General features: G+C 41.5%; 3 protein-coding genes and 2 non-coding genes across 5 annotated transcripts in view; 3 read left to right on the top strand and 2 right to left on the bottom strand.

The window, feature by feature from the left end:
• LOC114550677 (zinc finger protein 2 homolog) overlaps positions 1-25,259 on the top strand; it is a 393,410-nt gene that overhangs the window by 78,296 nt on the left and 289,855 nt on the right. The gene's annotated exons all lie outside the window — the stretch shown is intronic.
• The window catches only part of LOC114550699 (zinc finger protein 271-like), a 160,025-nt gene that overhangs the window by 41,555 nt on the left and 93,211 nt on the right, over positions 1-25,259 (top strand). The gene's annotated exons all lie outside the window — the stretch shown is intronic.
• LOC114550714 (gastrula zinc finger protein XlCGF57.1-like) overlaps positions 1-25,259 on the bottom strand; it is a 42,010-nt gene that overhangs the window by 7,110 nt on the left and 9,641 nt on the right. Inside the window, exon 2 of the mRNA XM_028571495.1 lies at positions 21,916-22,324. Within this exon, the coding sequence (XP_028427296.1) occupies positions 21,916-22,324 (409 nt within the window). The remainder of the gene's footprint in view (positions 1-21,915; positions 22,325-25,259) is intronic.
• trnat-cgu (transfer RNA threonine (anticodon CGU)) lies at positions 12,348-12,420 on the bottom strand. Its single transcript has one exon. It is a non-coding gene; the product is annotated as a tRNA-Thr (tRNA).
• trnat-agu (transfer RNA threonine (anticodon AGU)) lies at positions 13,227-13,300 on the top strand. Its single transcript has one exon. It is a non-coding gene; the product is annotated as a tRNA-Thr (tRNA).

Genomic DNA, 25,259 nt, shown 5'->3' with positions numbered 1-25,259 from the left:
CATGGTGGTCTGCTGCTTGTAGTGTTTAGTAAGGCGCTGATGCAGAGTACCTCTCCATGGTGGTCTGCTGCTTGTAGTGTTTAGTAAGGCGCTGATGCAGAGTACCTCTCCATGGTGGTCTGCTGCTTGTAGTGTTTAGTAAGGCGCTGATGCCGAGTACCTCTCCATGGTGGTCTGCTGCTTGTAGTGTTTAGTAAGGCGCTGATGCAGAGTACCTCTCCATGGTGGTCTGCTGCTTGTAGTGTTTAGTAAGGCGCTGATGCAGAGTACCTCTCCATGGTGGTCTGCTGCTTGTAGTGTTTAGTAAGGCGCTGATGCAGAGTACCTCTCCATGGTGGTCTGCTGCTTGTAGTGTTTAGTAAGGCGCTGATGCAGAGTACCTCTCCATGGTGGTCTGCTGCTTGTAATGTTTAGTAAGGCGCTGATGCAGAGTACCTCTCCATGGTGGTCTGCTGCTTGTGCAGTGTAGCAGCTGCTGTTGTACGTTGATGGCGAATACGGCTGTGCTCCAAAGTGTGAGTGCGGCTAAGGTGGTAAAACAAGTTTGTGGTATTACCAGTGTTGGTGGGGACGACGGTCTGACGACATTGGCCTGACTACGGTCAGACTTATAAAATCCCCAAAAACTGCCATACAGACTTTTTTTTATCAATTTCCTCGCTCGCTGCGGCACTCACTTTCCACTTATCACTCCACGCCGGTTCTGTCATTGAAGAACACGAGACACAACCAAACTTCATACTGTTACATGATTGGCTGTTAGAGTGTCACTCCCTACGTTGCTAGGTTACCAGAGAGCGAGTGGCTTTGTTCATGCAACCAAACTTGCTTCACAACCTCTGGTTTCTTCTGATGAAGAAAAACAAATTATCGAACATTTTATCGACAGCATTTTCTATTGATATTGATTATGTGTCATAATATCGTTATCGTTTTATCGCCCAGCCCTAGTTGATAAGTAATTTTTATGCTTATTTATGCTTAATTACTCATTTCCAAGAAACTTATGAGCACATTTATGGTAAGCACAAGATTTAAAGTGGTGCTTTTGCAGGATTAATTGTGGAGAAACTCAGTTTTACAGATGGTTAATTAACTACAATTATATTGTGCTTTTCTAGTCTTAACCACCTCTCTAAGCGCACAGCTCTGTCAGTTAAATCAAGTAATCGATTAGTCGACAAAATTGTATAAGTGTTAGTCGACTAAGAATTTCTTTAGTTGAGGACAGCCCTAGTAGGTAGAGTGAGCTACAACTGACAGAGAGAGAGAGAGTGAATGTATCACTACCAGTGTTGGGCAAGTTACTGAAAAGTTGTAATTAGTTACAGTTACTTCTTTTAAAAAGTAATTGAATTATTGCACCAATTACTGTATATCAAAAGTAATTAGTTACTAGGGAAAGTGACTTTTAAGTTACTTTTGTGTCTGCTTTTTAAATGTATATAAAAAAAACATGTCTGTGTTCTTCATATTTCTGTGGGATTATCGTTTGCTCTTCTTATGTAAAATGTGCGGCTCTGGTAGACTTATCCATGTTTTCGATTGGTTATATGGTGCAAACACCGCCTCTTTTACCCTGGGTTTGATTGAACTAGTTGTTAACCACAGCCGTGACACAGGTTACGCGGGACCGCGGTTGTTAGGTTTGGTGGATTCAGGTAACGGCAATAAAATCCAGGACATGTTGATCTTGATTCATAGTACAGGCCTCAGGAGTTTGTGCAACAGCTACTGTTTGCCAAACAACAATACACAGACACTTTGTCTCTCTTCTTTTTCTCCTCCATGGAATAAAGCTCCGGTCGGGTCCGCTGAGGTCTATAAACGATGCGACGGAAAACAGTAGGCCTGATTGTCAAATATAAAGTTTACTAGTGCTACATTGAAGGCACTAGTAGACTGGTACATTGCTGATTAAATATATAACTATTGACCTCAACAAAACAAATGTGTTTTGAGCTCTGTCTCGGTCTCGATCATCACTCAGTTTTCCCCACACTGGATGCCCTTTCCATGGAGGTTTAATCACATTAGATATGATAGCATTTCGGTGTTGACGAAAAGAGACAGAGGAGGGAGGGAGAGTCTGTATGAGGCTGTAATACAGTACATTTACATCGATTCAACGGCATTCTGCAGTCTGCTCATTCTTGATAACAGACCGTTGATAAGACTAAAGCCTGGCTCACATTACAGGAGTTTTAGGCCGATTTATGCCCGATTTACCCCTCCCGAGAATCTGAGAAAAAAATCTTGTCAAGGACCTCGATCGGTTCCGATGTTCGGCGCAGTTTATCTGGTAATGTGAGGCGTTCACAGATCGAATCTTGCACCTCCGGATCTGCTCGGAGACACATCGGGGCCGCCCCGATAATATCAAACATGTTTGATATCTAGGATTATAATCGGGCGTGAAACGACTATGATTACGTCAGTACTTCCACAATAGCCAATGAGAGACACGTCTGCAAGGAGATGGAAGTGACGGAAACTTTTGAAAATGTCCGCGAAAGCAGCTGTAGTACGGGTCCTGCTGGACAACGGAGTTGGAAGAAAGGATGGTGGAGATGTGGCAACAGCACGAGTGCCTGTTTAAGGTCTCATCCAAAGAGTGTCATAATCTGAAAGATTAAGAGAAGAGCTGGGGGGAGATCGCTTCAGATTTGGACCTACCGGGTGAGTGTACAAAGCTGCTAGCGCACTAGCTAGCAGATGTAAACATTAGATCTAGGTCAATGATCATCTGCTACATTCAGGTCTAACGAAAGATGCATTGCACATACCGTATTTTTTGGACTATAAATCGCTCCGGAGTATAAGTCATACAGAACAACTAGCAGGGCGTGGAGACGTAACTAAGAGCTTAGATCGGGCCCAAAAAATCAAGCCCGACCCAGCCCGTGCACGTTGTGTCCGAGCCCGGCCCGGCCCGACACATTAACTGGAATTATGAGCCTGATTTCAACCCGACACTTTTTTAATGCGTGGGCCGTCATAACTGACGTTCTCAACTACAATTCAGAGTTGTTTGAACTGCAGAAATCTGTTTAAAATGATCTTAATGAATAATGCAACAGGAGCGAAGCATGTAAACTGTTAGTTTATTCAGAATGGAACGGATCTCTGTGAGGGCTTGCCCTCTTGCCTCGCCCTCAGGGGGAGCCTACGCTTGGAGAAGTAACAAAAGAGGAAGTTGAAGGCTGACTATCATCTTTTTTGCCTGCCTGTGTCTGTTCATCATCCACGTCCCCGTTTTATTTGCTGTCATAGGCAAACAGCGGCCGCACTTAATGCACTCGACAAAGCCGACACATGTTGTCACTTCCCACGACTTGTTTAAAATGGTTCCATACCTCCGACTTTCCTCCAAACTTGCTCAAAAGGTAATTCTCCTGTTTTTCTTTACATCCTCAAGCTCCATGTTGCCCTTAAGCTCCACAATACAGCCCCCGTGTGAGGTGTGCGAGAGGAGGAGACTCCGTGCATGACACATGTTGCATTTTGTAACTGTAGTCCAACTTGTGTAACTTTTTGGACACATTTGTTACTTTGGCCTAAATAGATAATAGTTCTGATTATGGCATAGCTTTCTCCCCACCCAATTAGGCTAAATTAATGATTAAAAAAAAGGTCATGGTGATCAAAGGTCCGGCCCGAGGATAGTGGCGGAAAATAACGGCCCGGGTCGGGCTCGGGCAGAGAATCTAAAATCTAACGTAACTGCACCGTTGACCAGACCCTCCCGGCAGCACGTTGTTCAAGCCCCCGCCGGTGGACTCATTCCTCCAGCTCTGGCCGTCTTGCTTTCAGCCCGCAATTAGCCGATTAGCTTTCTTTGATTTCTTCATTGCAGTAAGAGTCACCTTTTCGCCAGTCCCTCACAAGTTTCTCCCTCATTTCAGACTTTCTTTCTGCTGCTTGTTTTCCGTTTTCGGCTGCATATTTTACTACCTGCAGTTTGTTATCTCTTTTCTTCCTCAGTTGTCTTTAGGAGCAGCATATAGTTGTCACAAGCCTAGAGCGCCCTCTCACGGCTGTACACAGTAATGTTTTCAGTAAGAGTTAACATTTAAAAAACATGTTAAATTATATATATATATATTTTGATAAATAAGTCGCACCTGACTATAAGTCGCAGGACCACCAAAAGTAAGATAAAAAAGTGCGACTTATAGTCCGGAAAATACGGTAGTTTGTTTGAATAATATTATCGTCCACGCTCGTTTTATTTTCTTTTGTTTTTTATTGGTACAAAGGATGAGCATTACTACAGCAAGTTGCCGTGACACAGTATCCATTTTGTTTACATGTGCTTCCCCGTGAGATCGCGTCACGTGAGGTGCTAAATCTGGCAAAATATTCTTAAGAATATCTTGTAGTGTGTGATGCCCCACTATTTTCAAATCTTGTAGTGTGAGCATGTTTACGATTTGAGGGAAGAAAATCTGCAAAGATTCTCCTCAAGTGTGTGCTGCAACCAGATTTCAAAATCGGTTAGGATTTATAAACTCCTGTAGTGTGAGCCAGGCTTAACAGACCGTTGCTATGCATAGCAGAGCGTCGCCATGGACGAAGTGTGGTTAATTTATCAGCTGTGGCAAAAAGAGGAGAAAAGTGGAGCACCTCCTGTCCTCCACTTCAGGCACTGACAGCATATGTTACTTATTAAAATACTTTTTCAGTTGTGACTGACTTTCAAACTAGATATTAATAAGTTATATGGCATTATAAACCAGAGCCAGCTCATACAACAATAAATCTACCCCAACAGGGTAACGTTAACGTTAAGTAAGAAGAAATAGAAGAAGAATATAGAACATTGTAAACGTCTCCCACCTCTCTGCTGGCCAGCTGACAGTTTCCTCTCAGAGTCCATGTTGAAGTGTCTCTCCTCAACTTCTCTCCGAGCTGCATTTGAGGAAAAACACGGAGCTCACAACATATCCGGTAACACACGTTAGCAGGAGCTAGCTGCGGCTAACGTTAGCTTAGCGCGCGGACTCCCTGCAACAACAGCAGCAGTAAACGCGTTTCCGGTCGGAGAAAGAAAACAGACCTGCTCTTTGTAGCTCCGTTTCAGGTTTGAAAACCTCATGCAGCAGTTTGGGATGTTTCTCTCTGGAAGGACACCAAACACTGGCGCCTTTTACTCCGCCGTCCTCATCACGAGCTAAAATGCAAACAGTGGGACGGAGGTCGTAGCATCTTCCGGGACCCGGAAACACAAACACAACTTCCACTACACTCCTCTGCCCTTCAGAATAAAATAGAGCGTTTTAAGGGTCGATTTTACCCACTGTCCTTTAATAAGATGAGATAACATCAGTGGTTAAATGTAACTCAGTACATTTGCTCATGTAGGCTGTTGTGTTCTTGGACAAAACGGAGACGGTTAATTCTCTTCAGACTTTACTTCATTTTCAGCATTACTTTTACACTTGTAGCACTTCTCTTCACTCTCATGTACACTCTTCTTCTACACACCTTCTCTCCTTCTTCTACCCTTACCACTCGGGAACTTCCCTTCCTTACACCACTCATAGTGCCACCTACTGTTGGTGAAGCATATACATAAATGCCAGCAGCTCCAGCAAGGGGACCCAAACTTCCCTTTTTTGAGCCACATTAGCCAGCTCTGACTGGGGGATCCCGAGGCGTTCCCAGGCCAGGACGGAGATATAATAGGCTCGTTCGAGATGAGCCAGGTCTGTGCAGAATTGATCGCTGGCAATCGCCGCCCACTGCATGCCCGTTAGATTTGTGTCCGACTTGATGCAGGTAGGAGGGTGAGCGTGAGCAACCAATAATGATAATTAAACTTCATTTGAACACCTTCCGTACAAGAAACAGCCTAAAGCTCAGTACTTAATAAATAAATAAATATATATATATATATATATATATATATATATATTAGGGGTGACCCCGAATAGTCGAAGATTCGATGCATCGATATGCGGAGCCTTATTCGACCACCAATCTCACAGTCGTATCTTCGCGGGTGTTATTATGAAACGAGGATCATGCCATTTTAGCAATATGGGGGTGCTCAATGTCTAATTTCACACAGAACTACTGGTTTTGTACGGTTATATTAAGTTATATACAGCCTTTAATTATGATAATGCTGTAAAAGAAAACGTGAAAAGAAAGAAAGAAAAGTTCAATAAATATTTTTTACGTGTGTGTGTGAATCCAACCACCCCTGTGACAAATTTAAGTTTCACTTTCCCTGATCCGCGACAGACGAGGAGCATCAGACGAGGAGATTAACGTTACTTAACAATGTCTGGAAAAAGAAAATCTAAAGTGTGGATGCACTTTCAAATGGTGAAAGATCCAAAAAAAGTAAAATGCAAGTTGTGCCAACAGCTCGTGTCCTATCACTCGTCAACAACATACATGGCTTTCCACTTAAAACGGGTAAGTTTATTACCAATAAAGACGTTTCACTTTTTTATATATAATGGCGCTTTTAATTTACGAATAGCAATATCATATGTTGGGACATAAAATATGTTAGTCTTTTTTTCTAGATCCACCCACAGTATCAGACTGACGACAGCAGTTCATCTAGTAGTAGTAGTAGTAGTAGTAGTAGTAGTAGTACCGGAGCTGCGCCAAAACTAACTCAAAGAAGGCTAGATTTGAGACCGCCATTGCCCGAGAAAAGGAAAAGAGAAATCCCGGACAAAATTGCAGAGTTTATTTCGCTTCACAATGAGGCCAGTGAATGTTGTGGACGGTGAAGGTTATAAAGTATTAATGCGCACACTTGAGCCAGGATACACAGTTCCCAAAATAGAGACGGTTATGCATGCGGCGGATGCGAAATACGCGTCCATACGCGCCTGCGGTTTACATGTTACCCTCCTGCTGACTAGTGTCGTGCCACCCCTCCCAACCCATTCACACACAAACACACACACACATATATATATATATATATTAGGGTTGTCAATCGATTAAAATATTTAATCGAATTAATTACATACTCTGTGATTAATTAATTGAAATTAATCGCATACATAATTAACAGTGCCTGAACCGATACTTTTTAAGAAAGTTAAAAAAGTAAAGAAAAAAGAAGGGTACTAAACAACAGTCGGTGACATTAAAGAAGGGCTTGTTTATTGCTAAGGCCCATCCATCCATCCATCCATCTTCGTCCGTTTATCCGGTGTCGGGTCGCGGGGGGAGCAGCTCCAGCAGGGGACCCCAAACTTCCCTTTCCCGAGCAACATTAACCAGCTCTGACTGGGGGATCCCGAGGCGTTCCCAGGCCAGGTTGGAGATATAATCCCTCCACCTAGTCCTGGGTCTTCCCCGAGGCCTCCTCCCAGCTGGACTACCTGGAACACCTCCCTAGGGAGGCGCCCAAGGGGCATCCTTACCAGATGCCCGAACCACCTCAACTGCTAAGGCCATATGGTCAAAATTAAATGATTTGATAATAATCTATAACAATAACTTATTTCACTAGTAAATTGCTGTTGAACGACAAAAAACAACCACCAGATGGGAAAAGGACATTTACAATAACTTCAAATGCACCACGATGCTGTAGTTTACCAGTTTCATTGAACGCACCGTCTGTGTTGTTCGACGGCAGCTGCAGATTGTTAGCCTAGAAATCTAGACGCACCCTAGTGGCAGCTGGCTGGTCAGGCTAGCAGACTGTTACATACCGCTGTTTAATCCTCTACAGTAAAACACAGTCAAACTTTACACCGTTTAGCGTTAGCTGTCAGCATTTTAACAGTGTTTAATCCAGCTACTAGCTAGCGGTAGGCTAACGTTAGCTGCTGTCGAGTATAGTGTTAACTAGAGTCACGTGGAGCGGTGTTTGTGTTGCCTGTATCGTCCGTTTCAGAGCATCAGAGAGAAGAGCAGACATATCAGGGGCACCAGATTTCGGTAGCCAGGGTTGGCAGGAAGAAGTAACAAGTAGCTACATGTTCCAATCAATGATCCAGGCAGCACCTTCTCGTCTCCCTCCTTCATTTTACAGTCCAATAGTGGCCAGAACGGCTCTGTGTCAAACATCAATATGGAATGGATTAATCTGCGTTATTTTTTTTAACGCGTTATTTTTTCTCAGATTAATTAATCGAAATTAACACGTTATTTTGACAGCCCTGATATATATATATATATATATATATATAGGGCTGCTCGATTATGGAAAAAATAATAATCACAATTATTTTGATCAATATTGAAATCACAATTATTTAACACGATTACTTATTAACATTTGGATATAATGGATAGTGTCCAGGGTATAATCTGTCCTTTATCTCACAGAAAGAGTCTTTGGATCAGAATAAAATCTGTTTTACTACTGTGAGTCGGTTCTGCTTTACAGATATCACACATAACGTTACACCACAGACATAACACAATCTGCATCTCACATCACATGTTCACTCACTATGACCACCAGTGTTGGGCAAGTTACTTTCAAAATGTAATACGTTATAGATTACTAGTTACTGTCATTTGAGAGTAATTAGTTACATTACAATATTACTGTCTCTGAATTGTAATGCGTTACACTACTTTTGCATTACTTTTGAGTTACTTTCACCAAAATAACAGCGGAAGTTTGACTTGGCAGCTAGCTTGTGAATTTCACCACCGGATCAATAAAGTCTCCTCTTTATCCACTTTGATACATCATAGATTATTCATAATATTTTGTATAATTAATATGGATATGCAAAGTAACTAAAGCCATAAAAAATAGATAAGTAAAACGTACAATATACAACTAGGACAAAATGAAAATACTCTATTAAAAGTACCTTATGGTTGTATTGAAGTACGGCATTGTTGTAAAATGTTTATTTAAAGCACTTGAATAAGAAATTCATGTTGTTTAGTTTAAAACAGTCTAAAGGAAATTGTCAATTATAGTGTGATTAAAACTAACTATTTACATTATTTACAGTACTTGATTACAGCTGATATGTGAAAAGGTCCACACCCTTATTTTTTTTAACAGTAATATAGTTTTACTGCGAACCGTCACAGGAAGTGCTTTTATTTTGAAGTAGCCTACACGGAAGTTGTCTGTTGTGTACTCTTTCTAGCTTACTGAGATGCAACATGTCCGTCAAGCTAAGTTGCTCACTTTCTTGTTTGTAAAACTGCAACAGTAATAATTTTTACCGTTCATGACAGCAACATATTGAACAGTAAATGGTCACAGTAAAAGACAAGCGTTTTTGGTCGTCATTCGTAGCAGTTCCACTACAGGCAGAGTTACTCTCCACGGCTGATAAACTGCAATGATTTACGTGTAACAACCTAAACATTAATTACCGACATGTTTAAATCTGTCAGCGGCTCGGACACACAGCTGTCCGAGCTGACGATGACAGATGACAGATGTTATGAAATAATACTCATGGCTTTTTTTTTTCCTGTGAACAAATGCTTTGCGGTGTTGGGAAATTCTTAAAAAATGTTGCATTAAAATGCGTTGTAACTCATGTTACTGAGATTGTAACGGGTAATAATATTACCGAAATTTAATTAGTAATGCGTTATATTACTGCGTTACAGCAAAAAGGAATACATTACTGTAATTGCGTTACTTTTGTAACGCGTTACTCCCAACACTGATGACCACTACTATTGTCATTACAAAACATTGCCGTCAGTGTGCTTATTTGCTTGCATAGATATATATCTATGATTTGCTAGCTAACCTTAGGAAAAATCCAGCATATAGACGGTACCTTAGGGTAACGTTACGTGAAACAGGTGGATTAACGTCCCTGCTTGTTTACATACAGTTTAACAACAAAACTAAATGCTGAGGGAACATTACTATGTTTTTTCATGTGGATTTTGAGCAGTATGCCTATGCACCCCCACTAAGCTGGAAAAAGTTTTAAACAGTAAGTGAATACAATGTCTATAGACAGTATACTATAGCTGTTCCCAGACAACTGAGTTGGTTTTGCCTTTTTTTTGCTCACCATATATATATATATATATTTTAAATATTGCTCGTGTAGTATTCAATTATTATTTCATGTATATTGTTTCCTATTATTTAATGTATACTCTGTATGTGTGCGGTGTGTCTGATATTTTGCTGCTGCAACACCGTTATTTCCCATTTTTTGGGGATCAATAAAAATCTATCCATCTCTCCATCTATCTATCTATCTATCTATCTATCTATCTATCTATCTATCTATCTATCTAATGTCAGTAATCAGCTCGGGAAGTTTCACGCTTATTTCTGTAAGTTTAAGTCTTTAACTTAGACAGGAGTTAGGAGGAGACATGTCATGTATACACTTTTGAGATGTATAATAACATGTTACCTTCTGGATGCATCATACTATGGTTTTAAGCTTAAATTGTTAAAGGTCCAATATGTCATATATTTACTGTAATAAATCCAAAAATGACCCCAATTGTTTTGCCTTAGTTTAGTTGTTTAGTAGTTTTTGGATTTTAATCATTTTAGTACAGGTTTGTTAGTTCCCCCAGGACACCCCTGTTTGGTTTGCTTGTATTTTAGGTTATCAAGTGGTTTATGGTTTTCTTTATTTTGTTGTTATTTTGCTTTGCAGTGGAGCTAGCAGCCAGCTTGTGGTGGAGACTAGGCACGTTACTGTGGTTCCCTTCACAGATTGTAGTGATAACAGCACGGTGACATGATTTGTGGTGACACGATTAGCAGTGAACCGGTTTGCAGTGACTATCGATTGAAGTGGGCACATGCGGTGGGTAAGTTGGTGCACCACCGGCACACACCCTTAGTAGACTGTCTCTCCACAGCTCGCCTCTGCCCACTTTCTCCCCCCTTTACATTGATAATTTAAGCCATAACTGGGAGTGTATCGGTTTTAAAAAGAAATAACCTGATTGTTAAATATATAAATTGCAATAAAATCTTTTCTACCTTTCATATTGCAATTTAAACCTAATTTCTAATCATCCCTTTTACAGGCACTTCCAGTCATAAATTATCCATTAATATTTCTTTTGTAACCATGTCTTACTTCAGTTAGTAAACCTGTGTAGCCTTTTGTGTAACTGGGGTGCTTGTTGAAGTAGAAATAAACATATCTTGGGGTGGAAGTCCCCAGGTGATGTTGTCTGTTTGTTAGACTCGGGTGGCGGCTCGTCCCCTAGCGCCACCCGCCTTGCCACATTCTGCGTCATCAGATATTAAGGAAGCATGCTAAGTTGAAATACTATCTTTCCTGACAACGTTGCTAATGCCAGTATTTTCTCCTTTTGAAATGTCTTCTTGTGTTTTGGCTTCTTCGTGTGCTGTTGTATCAACTGCCCAGTTTTGCCAGATATACCTGGTAAAAACATAAGCCCAGTGGGTTACAGCTGTAACATTAGTACAGCCATGAAAGCAGCAAACAAATGAACAGGATCAACGGAGATAGATTCTACCCGACCTAAAAAAGAACGCCATGTTTCTAACAGTTGCGTGACCAGAAACGTAACAAACCCTGGGTAAATATTGGAGATGTATTTGAAAGATATAGAAAGTAGGCCCAAGTAGGTTACTCGCAAAAACAATTGAGACACAGCCAGTAAAGTGATCCCGACTGGTCCTGTCTAACGCTGCCATGCTAACCCTGCTAACTGCTAAAGCTACTGGAGGACCAGGCAAGCGGGCCACGGCTGTTTAAAACGTGTAGCCTGTTCAGCGGCAGTAGCCGACAACGAGTTATTTCAAGCCAAGAGAGGGGAGCTGTAAACCAAGAAGAGAGGACCGGGAGTTTGCAGTGTGTTTAGTGATTGTTCCCGTAATTCTAAGCCAATAAGATGTGTTCCGTCGGGCGGAGAGGACTGCAAGTTATTGTTATTTTTAGCGGTTCCTACCAAAATTCTAAGCCAAGGAAGTATGTCTGTCCCTTGGGTGGAAAGGACAGCGAGATCCTTGTGTAATCCGAAAAAGTGTGTCTCTCAGTTGGTTACAGAGCTCTGCTTGAACTTGGGCTTTTATAAATGTCAATATAGCCAGTATCTAACATTAGCTACTCCGCTGTGCTGTGAAGTAATGTCTGACTATGTGAGACAAGCGTCTAGCAACATTGTTGTGGATGCTGCGGTCTCAGCCTGGCAACCTCCGTCAACTTTGAGTCTGGAGGAGGGGGGCGGGGGAGACGACTCTTCCGTATTTAGAATTTGTAACTATTTTAAACACTAGCTGTCCGTATTACATATTGCACCTTTAATATCCTAATGTTACATATAACTTTTGGGCTCTGGGAAATCAGGAATTTTGTTGTCAATAAACAGGTCACTGTATGTAAATGCTGGTGACAACACAGTGTTGAGGTAATCAACTGATAATCAGGCACTGCTGGGATTTGAGCCCAGGATCTCCTGTTTACGAGACAGGTGCTTTAACCACTAAGCTACAGCGCCTCTCAGAGCTTAAACGCAACGTTTGCTAATTTTGTCGGGACTGTGAACGTGGCCCAGGTGTACATACAGACAGTATATAAACTGGACAAACAGATCCCGTTGCTCTGGACGGAGACCAGTGAGAGACGACATAGATGTGACGTGAGCAACCTGTCGGAAAGTTGTAAGTCTTCTGGTAGCTGTGCCAAGAGAAATCTCAATCGTTTCCAATCTTGCAGAGACGGAGAGCGTAGGTATATGTAAGGAGATAACATGGGCACAGGCTAATTATTGCTAACTAAAATGCTATTTAACATTAGTAATTAAACTTAAACAGCTAAAGTAAGTCAAATCTGCCTGCGAGATTCTCTTGTACTATACGGTAATTCCTCTACTGTGCGACAGCAAGTCGCGTTGTTATGACACAATCGTTAGCTTATTTTTACAAAAACGTCTACTACGGAGCCATAACGTGATGTAATGGAGCCTTTTATACATTGTTGTGTTTCTTTAGAAATACACAATGGACAAATAGAGTCTTTAAACGCTTCAGATGTAAAGTTATTTGCTGTCAAAGTTACATCAAAATGAATGATTATTCCACCTGGTTTCTCCTGCAACTCAGCGTCACATCGGAAACTTAAACTTTGCCGTCAGTCTCGTTCTTGCATTACTGTTCTGAGAGAGGAATATACAGACTTACCATTGCTTTTGGGGCTTTTATCAGTGCAAACCTCAGCAAAATATCAGTTATCAGTCAGTATATTAAACAGCTCATACAAAGCGAAAGAGAATTGAACCTTTAATATTACAAAAGTACTCAAGGAGGTGCTGTGGCTTAGTTGGTTAAAGTGCCTGTCTAGTAAACAGGAGATCCTGGGTTCAAATCCCAGCAGCACCTTGTTGTTGCAGAGATTACTTCTGTTTGCATTTCGTCCACATGTGTACCCAATCCCCATGCTACACAGTATGGTACAAGAAACAAAGGACTGTTTATCCTGGCATATTAATTGACACAGAAACACTACATTAACTATTAGTCGCATATTTACCACAAAATGAGGGGTATATGTGCTCACATAGAAATTTGTCACTGCTTGTGGTTGCATGGACGGGAACCTTTTTGACAGAACTTGCTGTAAGTCTGATTTTTCTACAATTGTGCCACAAATCAGAGGCACTTTGCTCTCTTGTTTCTAATTCTAATTGAGCTGCTTGGGCATCACTAACTTCAATGTATGCCTGGTAGAATGCCTTGCATGAGTTACAGCTAAGCTCATAATTGTGTGTCTGATGTGGCTGAAGAATCTTGTCATCAACTGCACTGTAACTAGTGCTAGGGTTTTCTGCTGATGGTGAGGCATTATAACACTTCCCTAGTAAATTGTTCTTCAGGACAAAAAGTGGTTGGATGGCGGCTTTGTCCACACTGTCTCTGAAGTCTTTGTGTGAGAGATGATGTGGTATATTTGGGAGTGGTTGACTGGCTACAGTCCTACAGTTTACACTGTATTGCTGTTCTGCCTTGTGGGGCTTGAAGTTTATCTGACTCAGACGTTTAGGCTCAAGGTTCTTTGATGTCCCTGCATTCCACTTGCGCTGCTCATCTGTACATGCAAGCCCTATCTTTCCACCAATCACTGCATTTTGCACCAGCAAAAATGGCATCAATACTGTCTTTGTTATTTATCCACTTACTATTAAGCATGAACATAAGTATATCAAATTACAAGTGTAAAAATACATTTAGTCAAGTACTGTGCTTATGTACTTTTTATTTTTACCTTCCACAGAATAGCTGCTGCATGGCTACATTCAATTTCAATTCAATTCAATTCAATTTTATTTATAGTATCAAATCATAACAAAAGTTATCTCGAGACACTTTACAGATAGAGTAGCTCTAGACCACACTCTATAAATTCCAAAACCCCAACAATTACAGTAATTCCCTCAAGAGCAAGCATTAGCAGTGGCTAATGCGACAGTGGCAAGAAAAAACTCCCTTTTAGGAAGAAACCTCGGCAGACCCAGACTCTTGGTAGGCGGTGTCTGACGGGCCGGTTGGGGGCGTGATGAACAGTGGTGATAACAGTCACATTAGAAGTCACAGTGACTTCGAAGTTTATCGTGGAAGTTCATGTCATAGCAGGGCACATCGTGTCATACTGAGTAGTGCAGTCTCCTATACTGGATCCTGACTACTCTGTGCATAGGAACATCACAGCAGGGCGTTGCGGGATGTAACGTGGCACTGCAGAGCACGGGTGGATGCTGCGGATGCAGCAGGACGCAGCAGGATGCGGCCGGGAAATGCAGAGTCCTTATGTTTCTTCTTCGCAGAGCATAGCATAAGGACTCCGGGGAGTAAACTCCCCAGAGCTAGATTAGTAACAAGCATTTCTGGGACAGGATGCATACAAAAGTAACAAGTAGAGATGAGAGAGCAGCTCAGTATGTCTTAGGGAGGAACAGCCTCCCCCGCAGTCTAGAATTGTAATAGCATAACTTAAGAGAGGCAGGTTAAAGAGAGGTGCCTGGTCGGGCTAGAACTCTCCCCAACCGGATCGGGCTGTACTGGCCTGCCTCCCTCTACTCTCACTAGATTATTAATTATACAGTATATAAAACTGATGACTACGAGGAGAAGCAGTGGGCCGGGTTAGGTGGACGCTGCAACTCCTCACTCCTTAACTATAAGCTTTATCAAAGAGAAGAGTTTTCAGTTTACTCTTAAATATGGTGACGGTGTCTGCTCCTCGAACCCCGACTGGGAGCTGGTTCCACAATACTGGAGCCTGATAGCTGAAGGCCCTGGCCCCAGTCTACTTCCAGAGACTCTAGGAACCATAAGTAGCCCCGCATTCTGGGAGCGCAGTGCTCTAGTGGGACAATAAGGCACTATGAGCTCTTCTAAGTATGATGGTGCTTGACCATTTAGAGCTTTGTAAGTCAGGAGGAGGATTTTAAATTCGATCCTATATTTAACTGGAAGCCAATGCAGAGAAGCTAATACAGGAGAAATATGATCTCTTCTCTTAGTTCTCGTCAGAACACGTGCTGCAGCATTCTGGATCAGTTGGAGAGTCTTAATGGACTTATTTGGGCAACCTGATAATAAGGAATTGCAGTAATCTAGTCTAGAAGTAACGAATGCATGGCCTAGTTTTTCAGCATCGTTTTGAGACAGGATATTTCTAATTTTGGCAATGTTACGAAGATGGAAAAAGGCTATTCTTGAGGTTTGTTTTAAGTGGGCGTTGAAGGATATATCCTGATCAAAAATAACTCCTAGATTTCTGACAGCAGTGCTGGAGGCCAGGGTAATACCATCCAGAGTAACTATATCTTTCGAAAACGAAGTTCGGCGGTGCGTTGGTCCTATCACAATAACTTCAGTTTTGTCTGAGTTTAACATCAGGAAATTGTGGGTCATCCAGGATTTTATATCCTCAATACACATTTGAAGTCTTGCTAACTGACCACTTTCATCTGGCTTAATTGACAGATATAATTGGGTATCGTCTGCGTAACAGTGATAGTTAATTGAGTGTTTCCTAATAATATTACCTAGAGGAAGCATATATAAGGAAAATAGAATTGGTCCAAGCACTGAGCCTTGAGGAACGCCATGGCTAACTTTAGCGTGCTTGGAGGGTTTATCATTAACATTAACAAATTGGGATCGTTCAGAGAAATAGGACTTAAACCAGCTTAGTGCGATTCCTTTAATGCCAACTAAGTGTTCCAGTCTCTGTAACAGGATTGAATGGTCAATAGTGTCAAATGCAGCACTAAGATCTAGTAGAACAAGAATGGAGACAAATCCTTTGTCTGCAGCAGTTAGAAGGTCGTTAGTAATATATAGGTCTTTAGTTTGCTAAGACCTCAGGATCTAGGGTGGGTTTTTTCAGAAGAGGTTTTATCACAGCAATTTTAAATGACTGCGGTACATAACCTGTTAGTAAGGACATATTGATCATATCTAATAATGAAGTGTTTACCACGGGTAACGCTTCTTTGAGTAGCCTCGTTGGGATGGGGTCTATGAGACAGGTAGACGGCTTAGCTGAGGATATCTTTAACATTAATTGTTGAAGGTCTATAGGATAAAAGCAGTCCAAGTATATGTCGGGAGTCGTCGTTCTTTCTAGCGGTCCTGCATTTAAAGATGAACTGTTAGAAGTTAAGGGCAAAAGATGATGAATTTTATCTCTAATTGTTATCATTTTATCATTAAAGAAGCTCATGAAGTCATCACTACTCAGAGCTAGAGGAATAGATGGCTCAGTAGAGCTGTGACTATCTGTCAGCCTGGCTACAGTGCTGAAAAGAAACCTTGGGTTGTTCTTGTTTTCTTCTATTAATGATGAGTAATAGTCTGATCTGGCCTTTCTTAGGGCCTTCCTATAGGTTTTCAGACTGTCTTGCCATTCCAAACGGGATTCCTCCACTTTGGTGGAGCGCCACTTACTTTCGATGTTTCGTGAGATTTGTTTTAATTTGCGAGTTTGGGAGTTATACCAAGGAGCTAATTTCCTTTGTTTTATCGTCTTCTTTTTGAGAGGAGCGACAGAGTCTAAGGTCGTCCGTAGGCAAGTTGTAGCACCATCTACAAATGTATCAATTTGAGAGGGACTGAGGTTAACATAGAGGTCCTCTGTTATGTTAAGGCACGACATAGACTGGAATGCTGTAGGAATATTTTCCTTAAATTTAGCTATAGCACTGTCAGATAGGCATCTATAGTAGAAGCTGCTATCTGGTTTAGTATGGTCAGGTAACAAGAATTCAAAAGTAATTAAAAAATGATCTGATAATACCAGATTCTGCGGAAATATTATTAAATCCTCAATTTCAATACCATATGCCAGCACAAGGTCGAGGTTGTGGTTAAAACAGTGCGTCGCCTTGTGCACACTCTGACTGAAACCGATTGAATCCAGTTATGAGTTGAAAGCAGTAGTAAGGCTATTGCTGTCAACGTCCACATGGATATTAAAATCACCTACAATAAGTACTTTGTCTGATTTAAGGACTACACATGATTACAACTCTGAGAATTCAGATAAAAATTCAGAATACGGACCTGGAGCTCGGTAGACAACAACAAATATAATTGGCTGTACTGATTTCCGTGTTGGATGTTGAAGATTAAGAACAAGGCTTTCGAAAGAGTTATAATTTAGTTTGGGTTTAGGGTTAATTAACAGGCTTGAATCAAATATGGCTGCAACTCCCCCTCCTCGGCCTGAGCCTCTAGGAATTTGAGTATTAATATGACTGGGAGGGGTGGCTTCATTTAGACTAACATATTCTTCATGGCCCAGCCAGGTTTCAGTAAGACAGAATAGATCAATTTGATTATCAGATATCAATTCATTTACGAGTACTGCTTTAGAAGACAGAGATCTGATATTTAGTAATCCACATCTAATTTTCCTATCCTTTTCTATCATTGCAGTGGTAGTTTTAATTCCAATTAGGTTGTTAAGTATTGCCCCTCTATTCACCACTTTGTGTGGTCTGTTGTTGATAATAACTGGAATAGTATAAGTACTACACGTTACTGGAATAATACTAGTACTACATGTTATCCTACAGAAACATGACTTCCCTAACCCGGCAATGCAAGAGCAGCCGACTCCAATGACTCCACTTTGCCTCAGCATTGCCCATGCTGTATGTTTAGCTTCATTGACACTCTGACTAGGCTCTACTGCTGCCTTCAGAAATATAAAGCCGCTGTGTTTTTTCAACCATAACACCTTCGGAAAATAAAAGGTAATTAACGACGTCGATGTAGCTAACATCGGGCCATTGCTTCATGTCATCTAGCCACTCCGTCAGGAGGGATGGATGAGGGACTGGTACGGTCTTGTCGTCACGACTTGTTAAAACATCCATGGTGTGTATCCACCTCCGTTTTTTGTCCATTTGTGCTTCATCCATGGTGAAACACCGGCTTTTACAGCGAACAGGCTAGCAAGCTACAAGCTATCAAACGTACACAGGCTTCGAACCAGAAAAGGAAAACCGACTTCCGGTTAAAAACCGATATGAATCATGGGTAAATTCGCTAACCCGGAAAAAGGTGAATAGTTTATTTACCAACCATTTCAGTTAACGTTCTCAAACTGTAACTGCACATTCTAGAACGTTAAAGTTAGTCTTGAACCGCATCTGAAAATTCTAGAACTTCAACCTGACATTCTTACACTACAACTTCAAATTCAAGAATTGTAATAACATTCTAGAACTGCAACTTAAAGGACCTTTCTAATTTTCCAAATTTGTACCTCCTCGACCCTCCTGCTTGTGATCCGGAAATCATTCTCAGCGCGCCATGTTGAAGGACGTCCCAATTACTTAAATGCACATCGAGGAGCGAGGATCAAGGAGGCTCCTTGGAGGAGTTAAAATCGAGTATCCTCTGCGGAAGACTTTTTACCCATGGCGAGACAGAGAGAGAGACAGAGAGAGAGGGAGAAAGATAGATAAAAGTATCATCTGCGGGCCTGTAGTTAGTATAACGTTACAGATTGGGCCTAGCCTGATGTCGTCATACTCAGATCCTAGTCAGAATATGAGTCAGATACTGCTCCACTGGGCAGTGATTAAGGGGCGTGTTTCAACCGAACTAGGATTTATCAATTGTATAGACACACACTACACACTACAACCAATCAGAGCAATGGAGTATGTGACGTATGTTGAGCTGATGAATTAAACTTCTGCCGAATCATGTAGGAAGGACGGCAAAACCATCTTTCCGATCGACAAATGCCTTGATTGGGGTTCCTGTTCCTCTTTTAAAATGAATGCGCTCGATTCTCCAGTGGCAGCCATCTTTGTTGTAAATTAATTCAGCTCAAGCACTCTTTGGCGATGTGGTTGATTACGTTACAGTTGATCATCTGTCCATCATCATATAAAGCCTGCCCCGACAATTTGATTGGTCCAAACATTGGTTAACACTTCATTACTAGATATGATCAATATGTCTTTATTAACAGGTTATATACCGCAGTCAAACCCACCCTCGATCCTGACGTCGTAGCCAACTAGACCTATATCTAACCTTCCCTTTCTCTCCTAGATCCTTGAGAAAGTAGTCGCTAATCAGTTATGTGACTTTCTACATAGTAATAGTCTATTTGAGGACTTTCAGTCAGGATTTAGAATGCATCATAGCACAGAGAAGGCACTGGTGAAAATTACTAACGACCTTCTAACTGCTGCTGACAAAGGACTTGTCTCCATACTTGTCTTATTAGATCTTAGTGCTGCATTCAACACTATTGACCACACCATCCTGTTACAGAAATTGGAACATGTAGTTGGCATTTAAGGAATCAAACTAAGCTGGTTTAAGTCCTATCTCTCTGATCAATCTCAATTTGTTAATAATAACGATAAATCCTTCAAGTACGGTAAAGTTAGCCATGGCGTTCCTCAAGGCTCAATGCTTGGACCTGTTTAATTCTCCTTATACATGCTTCCTCTAGGCAATATTATTAGGAAACACGTAATTAACTTTATGCAGATGACACCCAATTATACTTGTCAATCAAGCTAGACGAAACCAGTCAGTTAGCTAAACTTCAAGCGTGCATTAAAGATATAAAATCCTGGATGACCTACAATTTTCTGATGTTAAATTCAAACAAAACTGAAGTTATTGTGCTGGGCCCCAAACACCTCTGAACCTCATTATCTAAAGACTACTCTGGATGGCATTGCCCTGGCCTCCAGCACTACTGTCAGAAATCTAGGAGTCATTTCTGATCAGGATGTATCCTTTAATGCCCATCTAAAACAAACCTTGAGAACAGCCTTTTTTCATCTTCGTAACATTGCCAAAATCAGGAACATCCTGTCGCAAAACAATGCTGAAAAAGTAGTCTATGCATTTGTTATTTCTAGGCTGGACTACTGTAATTCCTTACTATCAGGTTGCTCAAATAAGTCCCTTAAGACTTTCCAGCTGATCCAGAATGCTGCAGCACCTGTTCTGACAAGAACTAAGAAAAGAGATCATATTTCTCCTATATTAGCTTCTCTGCATTGGCTTCCTGTAAAATCCAGGATTGAATTTAAAATCCTTCTCCTGACCTACAAAGCTCTAAATGGTCAAGTACCATCATACCTAGAAGAGCTCTTAGTACCTTATTGTCTTAGTAGAGCACTACGCTCCCAGAATTCAGAGCTTCTTGTGGTTCCTAGAGTCTCTAAAAGTAGAATGGGAGTCAGAGCCTTCAGCTATCAGGCTGCTCTCCTGTTGAACCAGCTCCCCGTCTGGGTTCGGGGGGCAGACACCTCACCACATTTAAGAATAAACTGAAAACCCTCCTCTTTGATAAAGCTTATAGTTAGGGAATGAGGAGTTGCAGCGTATGCCTAGCCCGGCCACCTGCTTCTCTTCATAATCGTCAGATTCATCTACCATATAATCAATAATACAATAAAAGTAGAGGGAGGCAGGCCAGTACAGCCTGATCCGGTTGGGGAGAGTTCTAGCCCAACCAGGCCCCTCTCCTTGACCTCTCTTTCTTAGTTATGCTGTTATAGTTCTAGACTGCCGGAGAAGTTCCTTCCTTCGACACACTGAGCAGCTCTCTCCTCTCTCCTTCCATTTGATTCCATTTGTGTGCATCCTTGTACCAGAAATGCTTGTTACTAATCCTTATGTTTCTTTTTTTGCCCAGAATATTTCCTTGGATTAAGGTGGCACCAAGATCTTGGTTGCAGCTGTCGCTGTGGTCCTGCTACACCCTGCTACGCTCTGCAATACCCTGCAGTGTCCGGCTGCGTCCTGCTTCATCCACCCATGCTCTGCTGTGCCACGCTGTAACGCCCTGCAGTGCCCTGCTATGACATGAACTACTACAACTACCATTTGTAGTCACTGTTCCATTATCTTTACTCTGACTATTATTGCCACTGTTCATCACATCCCCAAACGGCACCGTCAGACACCGCCTACCAAGAGCCTGGGTCTGCCGAGGTCTCTTCCTAAAAGGGTTGATGCTTGATCTTGGGGGAATTACTTTGTAAATTGTAAATTATAGTGTGGTCTAGACCTACTCTATCTGTAAAGTTTCTCGAGATAACTATTGTTATGATTTGATACTATAAATAAAATTGAATTGAAAAAACAATTTAAAGCCAATGACTGCCATTTTAAAGAGAGCTGGGGTTGCATAGATTGGCTCTTTCATTTCCTAAGAAGTCCAGTTCATGGGATACCAACAGACACATTAACTTCATAATGAAATACATTTTTAACACCTAGCAAAATCATATTCAAGACATTAAAGCCTAAAATTCTAATTATTATATTTCAAACTGTTTAAGGACCCAGAGTATTACATCTTATACCATGTTAGGAGACTTAATTTATTTTCATTGTTTAAACCTGACTGAGGTTCTCTGCTCTCCTTAGACTAGAGCTCCACTTCACACAGCTAAATGTTTTCTCTTCTGTGTGGGTTCTCATGTGTCTATGTAAAGTACTACTCACTGTATAAGCTTTCTTACAGACCGAGCAGCTAAATGGTTTCTCTCCAGTGTGGATTCTCGTGTGTTGCCGTAAATGTCCATTCATTGTAAAAGCTTTCTTACAGATTGGGCAGCTAAATGGTTTCTCTCCAGTGTGGATTCTCATGTGTTTCTGTAAATGTCCTTTCTGTATAAAAGCTTTCTTACAGACTGAGCAGCTAAATGGTCTCTCTCCAGTGTGGACTCTCATGTGTGCCTTTAAATGTCCTCTCTCAGTAAAAGCTTTCTTACAGACTGAGCAACTAAATGGTTTCTCTCCTGTGTGGATTCTCATGTGTGTCACTAAATGTCCTCTCTCTGTAAAAGCTTTCTTACAAACTGAGCAGCGAAATGGTTTCTCTCCTGTGTGAATTCTCATGCGTTTCTGTAAATTTCCACTTTTTATAAAAGCTCTCTTACAGACTGAGCAACTAAATGGTCTCTTTCCTGTATGAGATCCCATGTGTTGCTTCAGATGTCCACTGGTGCCACATCTTTTCTCATGCTCTTTCTCAACTGTAGGGACTTCATTGTTATTCAGAGAGTTTAAACCTGACTGAGGTTCTCTGGTCTCTTTCCAATCATCATGGGCATCAGTCTCAGGTTCAGAAGAGTCCCCAGTATCGTCATCAGTTAGTAATTTTAAATGTGTATCTGGATCTGAGTTCATGGCTGGTTCTGGTCCACCGCAATCTTCTCCATCAGCTTCTGTTTTTATCTCTCCAGTTTGTCTTTGATGAAGCTGTGAGAACTGAGGTTTCTCTTCATCTTCTTCACTCTTCACAGGGACAGGAGTGAATGGGAACTTGGTGATATCAGCCTCCTCCGGCCCTTGAAGCTGCTCTCCGTCCTGATTGATCCGGAGTTCCTCCTGTTCCTCTTTAATGTGTGGGGGCTTTGTGTCCTCCTGGTCCAGACTGGAGCTCCACTGCTGCTGATGTTCTTCACCAACAATCACTTTCTGGACATCTAAAGGTAAAGCTATAACACAAACAAACAGCCATTAATACAAATATTAACAAATACGTACAAAAAAGCCTATTGGAACCATGTCCTAAACAGGAAGTCCGCCAATTGAATTGAAAGTTTGAAATTAGTGCATTTTTTGCCATTTCCACACCTCATACTTTAACAGCTCCTCCTAGATATTTCATCCGATCAACTTCAAATTTGGTCCATGCCATCTTAAGACCTTAAAGATGAAAATCTATTGAAAGCTTGAATTTGAACAGAGGGCCTAGCAGTGGCAGGATGGCCATTTTTTGAGTTGCACCATCAAAACAGGAAGCGGTTGTAACTCAAGTATATATTGTTCAATCAAGTATGTATTGTTCAATCTGCTCCAGGACAATCGACTTTAAATTTTGTCTGTACCATCTCAAAACCTTAACAATGAAAAGTTCCTAAAAGCTTGAGTTTTTGTCAAACAGTGTGGGCATGGCTGCCATTTTGAGCACTGATCGATAAACGAGGAACATTTTGTATCTTAAGTGTACATTGTCCAATATGCTGGCAATTTCTCATGATTGACAGGGCTCCAGTCTTGAGGATATCTCTAAATGTCAATTTTGACTAATAGTCATAATCATGCCCCTATACTTAGTCCACGCCCCCTTTTGCAACACATTAATTGTTTGACGTAGAGTCTTGTGTGAGGTATCATTGAACTCAGTAGAGATAACCCTTTTTAAGAACCCACGGAAACCCTGTACCATGCCATAGTTGAAAGCATCCTGCGGTACACCATCTCAGCCTGGTTTGGCAACCTCAGTGTGCGGCTGAAAGACCAGATTATTGGCATGAAAAACTCACTTTTGCAGTGCATGCGTTCATTAGGGTATCTGGCCTGCAAACCAGTCCACAAACAGTGAAAAAAAGACAACCCAGTCAGTTTTTTGTGGGCTGCCTACAGAGATGTCATTATCTGTATCTGTTCAACCACCATCATTATATGTGTATATTTTCACATCCTATGGTATATGATTTTTAACTAAACTAAGTTTTATGAACAGTCTGAACCTCACCAGACAATCCCCTTTAACTAAAATATTGTCAAAAAAGATTCTGTTTGCATTGGAAATATAAACTATTTACAGTTAAGATATACAGTATACAAAATAGCCTTTCCTGAAGTGGATAATGAATTAAATATTACAATACAATAATGCAGAGTTCATTTATGTTTCTCATTCATAACTTGCAGGTCCTATCTCAACTGTTTGGTAACCATGGTAATTAGGGGTTGGACCTTATTTAGGGAAAAAGTCTTTACAGATAAAGAGTTGCTAAGTCAATGTGTCATCCTAACTTAAGATAGGAAAAGTGTATTACACAAGCATTGTAAGCATTCATCTTAAATAAACTCCTAACGTTGGGATAATCGTTGACCTGTGAACGTCAGCAGTGTCAGTGTGAGAGCAACTTATCGTACGAGTGAATGCTCTGTGAGAGGAACAAGAGTTAGAAAATACGTTGTAAAGCAAGCCTCCAGTCAACAATAGACAACAAGCTTCTCAAGACACGGTGGCTTCATCTGCTCTTCATTCCGCCAGCAAAGTTAAAAGGTGTTACCCCCGAAAGCATCGGCCCTGGAGGGAAAGTCTCCCCTGTGCTCCCGGACTGCGGTCTGGAAGCCCAAAACAGTAATGGTGTAACACAGGGTATCACATGGTACACAGGGCCGGGCTCGAGACTAACTTTTTTCACTAGGAGCACAGTGGACCCCAACCGAACATTTTAGGGGCGCAACCAGAAAATGTAAAGACTGGTCCTACCAGACTCTCATGCATTTCATTTGTACAGAGAGTCTGGCCTCTCTCCATTGACAAGTGTTAACTTCCTTGAAGGCAGGTAATCTGTTGAAGTTTAAAACTATTGGATCTGCCCAGAGCCACTCTGGATCTGCCATAACCAATCGCTAACGTTTCGTCGTGACGTATGTCATGCGCATGTGCAACAAGAGGGGAGACCGACAAGGCTTATATTTGGCATTAGCACCGCTAGCGTTAGCCTTCGCAAACTCCTTCACCACTCACGGAGCGAGCTGGAAAAACTAACTTTTCCCGAACCCCGTGGGGAGGAGGGCCACAACATCAGGGCCACCAACAACACTCAGCAAAGATTGTTCTTGCTCGGGCTTTAACTTCTGGATATTCGGCGGCGTTGCCCCAACGGACCGAATGGCTTCGCTCACGTCTTTCTCTGCCGCAACGTTAGTGCACGGCCTCAACGTCATCGTTCTCAGCCACTCTCTCTGTTCGCTGATTGGACTGCCAACAATTTTGAAGGAGAAAACCCAAGACTATACCGAGAACCCAGAC

Source organism: Perca flavescens, chromosome 24 (assembly GCF_004354835.1).
Source record: "Perca flavescens isolate YP-PL-M2 chromosome 24, PFLA_1.0, whole genome shotgun sequence".
Taxonomy (NCBI): Eukaryota; Metazoa; Chordata; class Actinopteri; order Perciformes; family Percidae; genus Perca; species Perca flavescens.
Note: the sequence above shows the minus strand (reverse complement) of the source record. Positions and strands in the feature narration are given on the sequence as shown.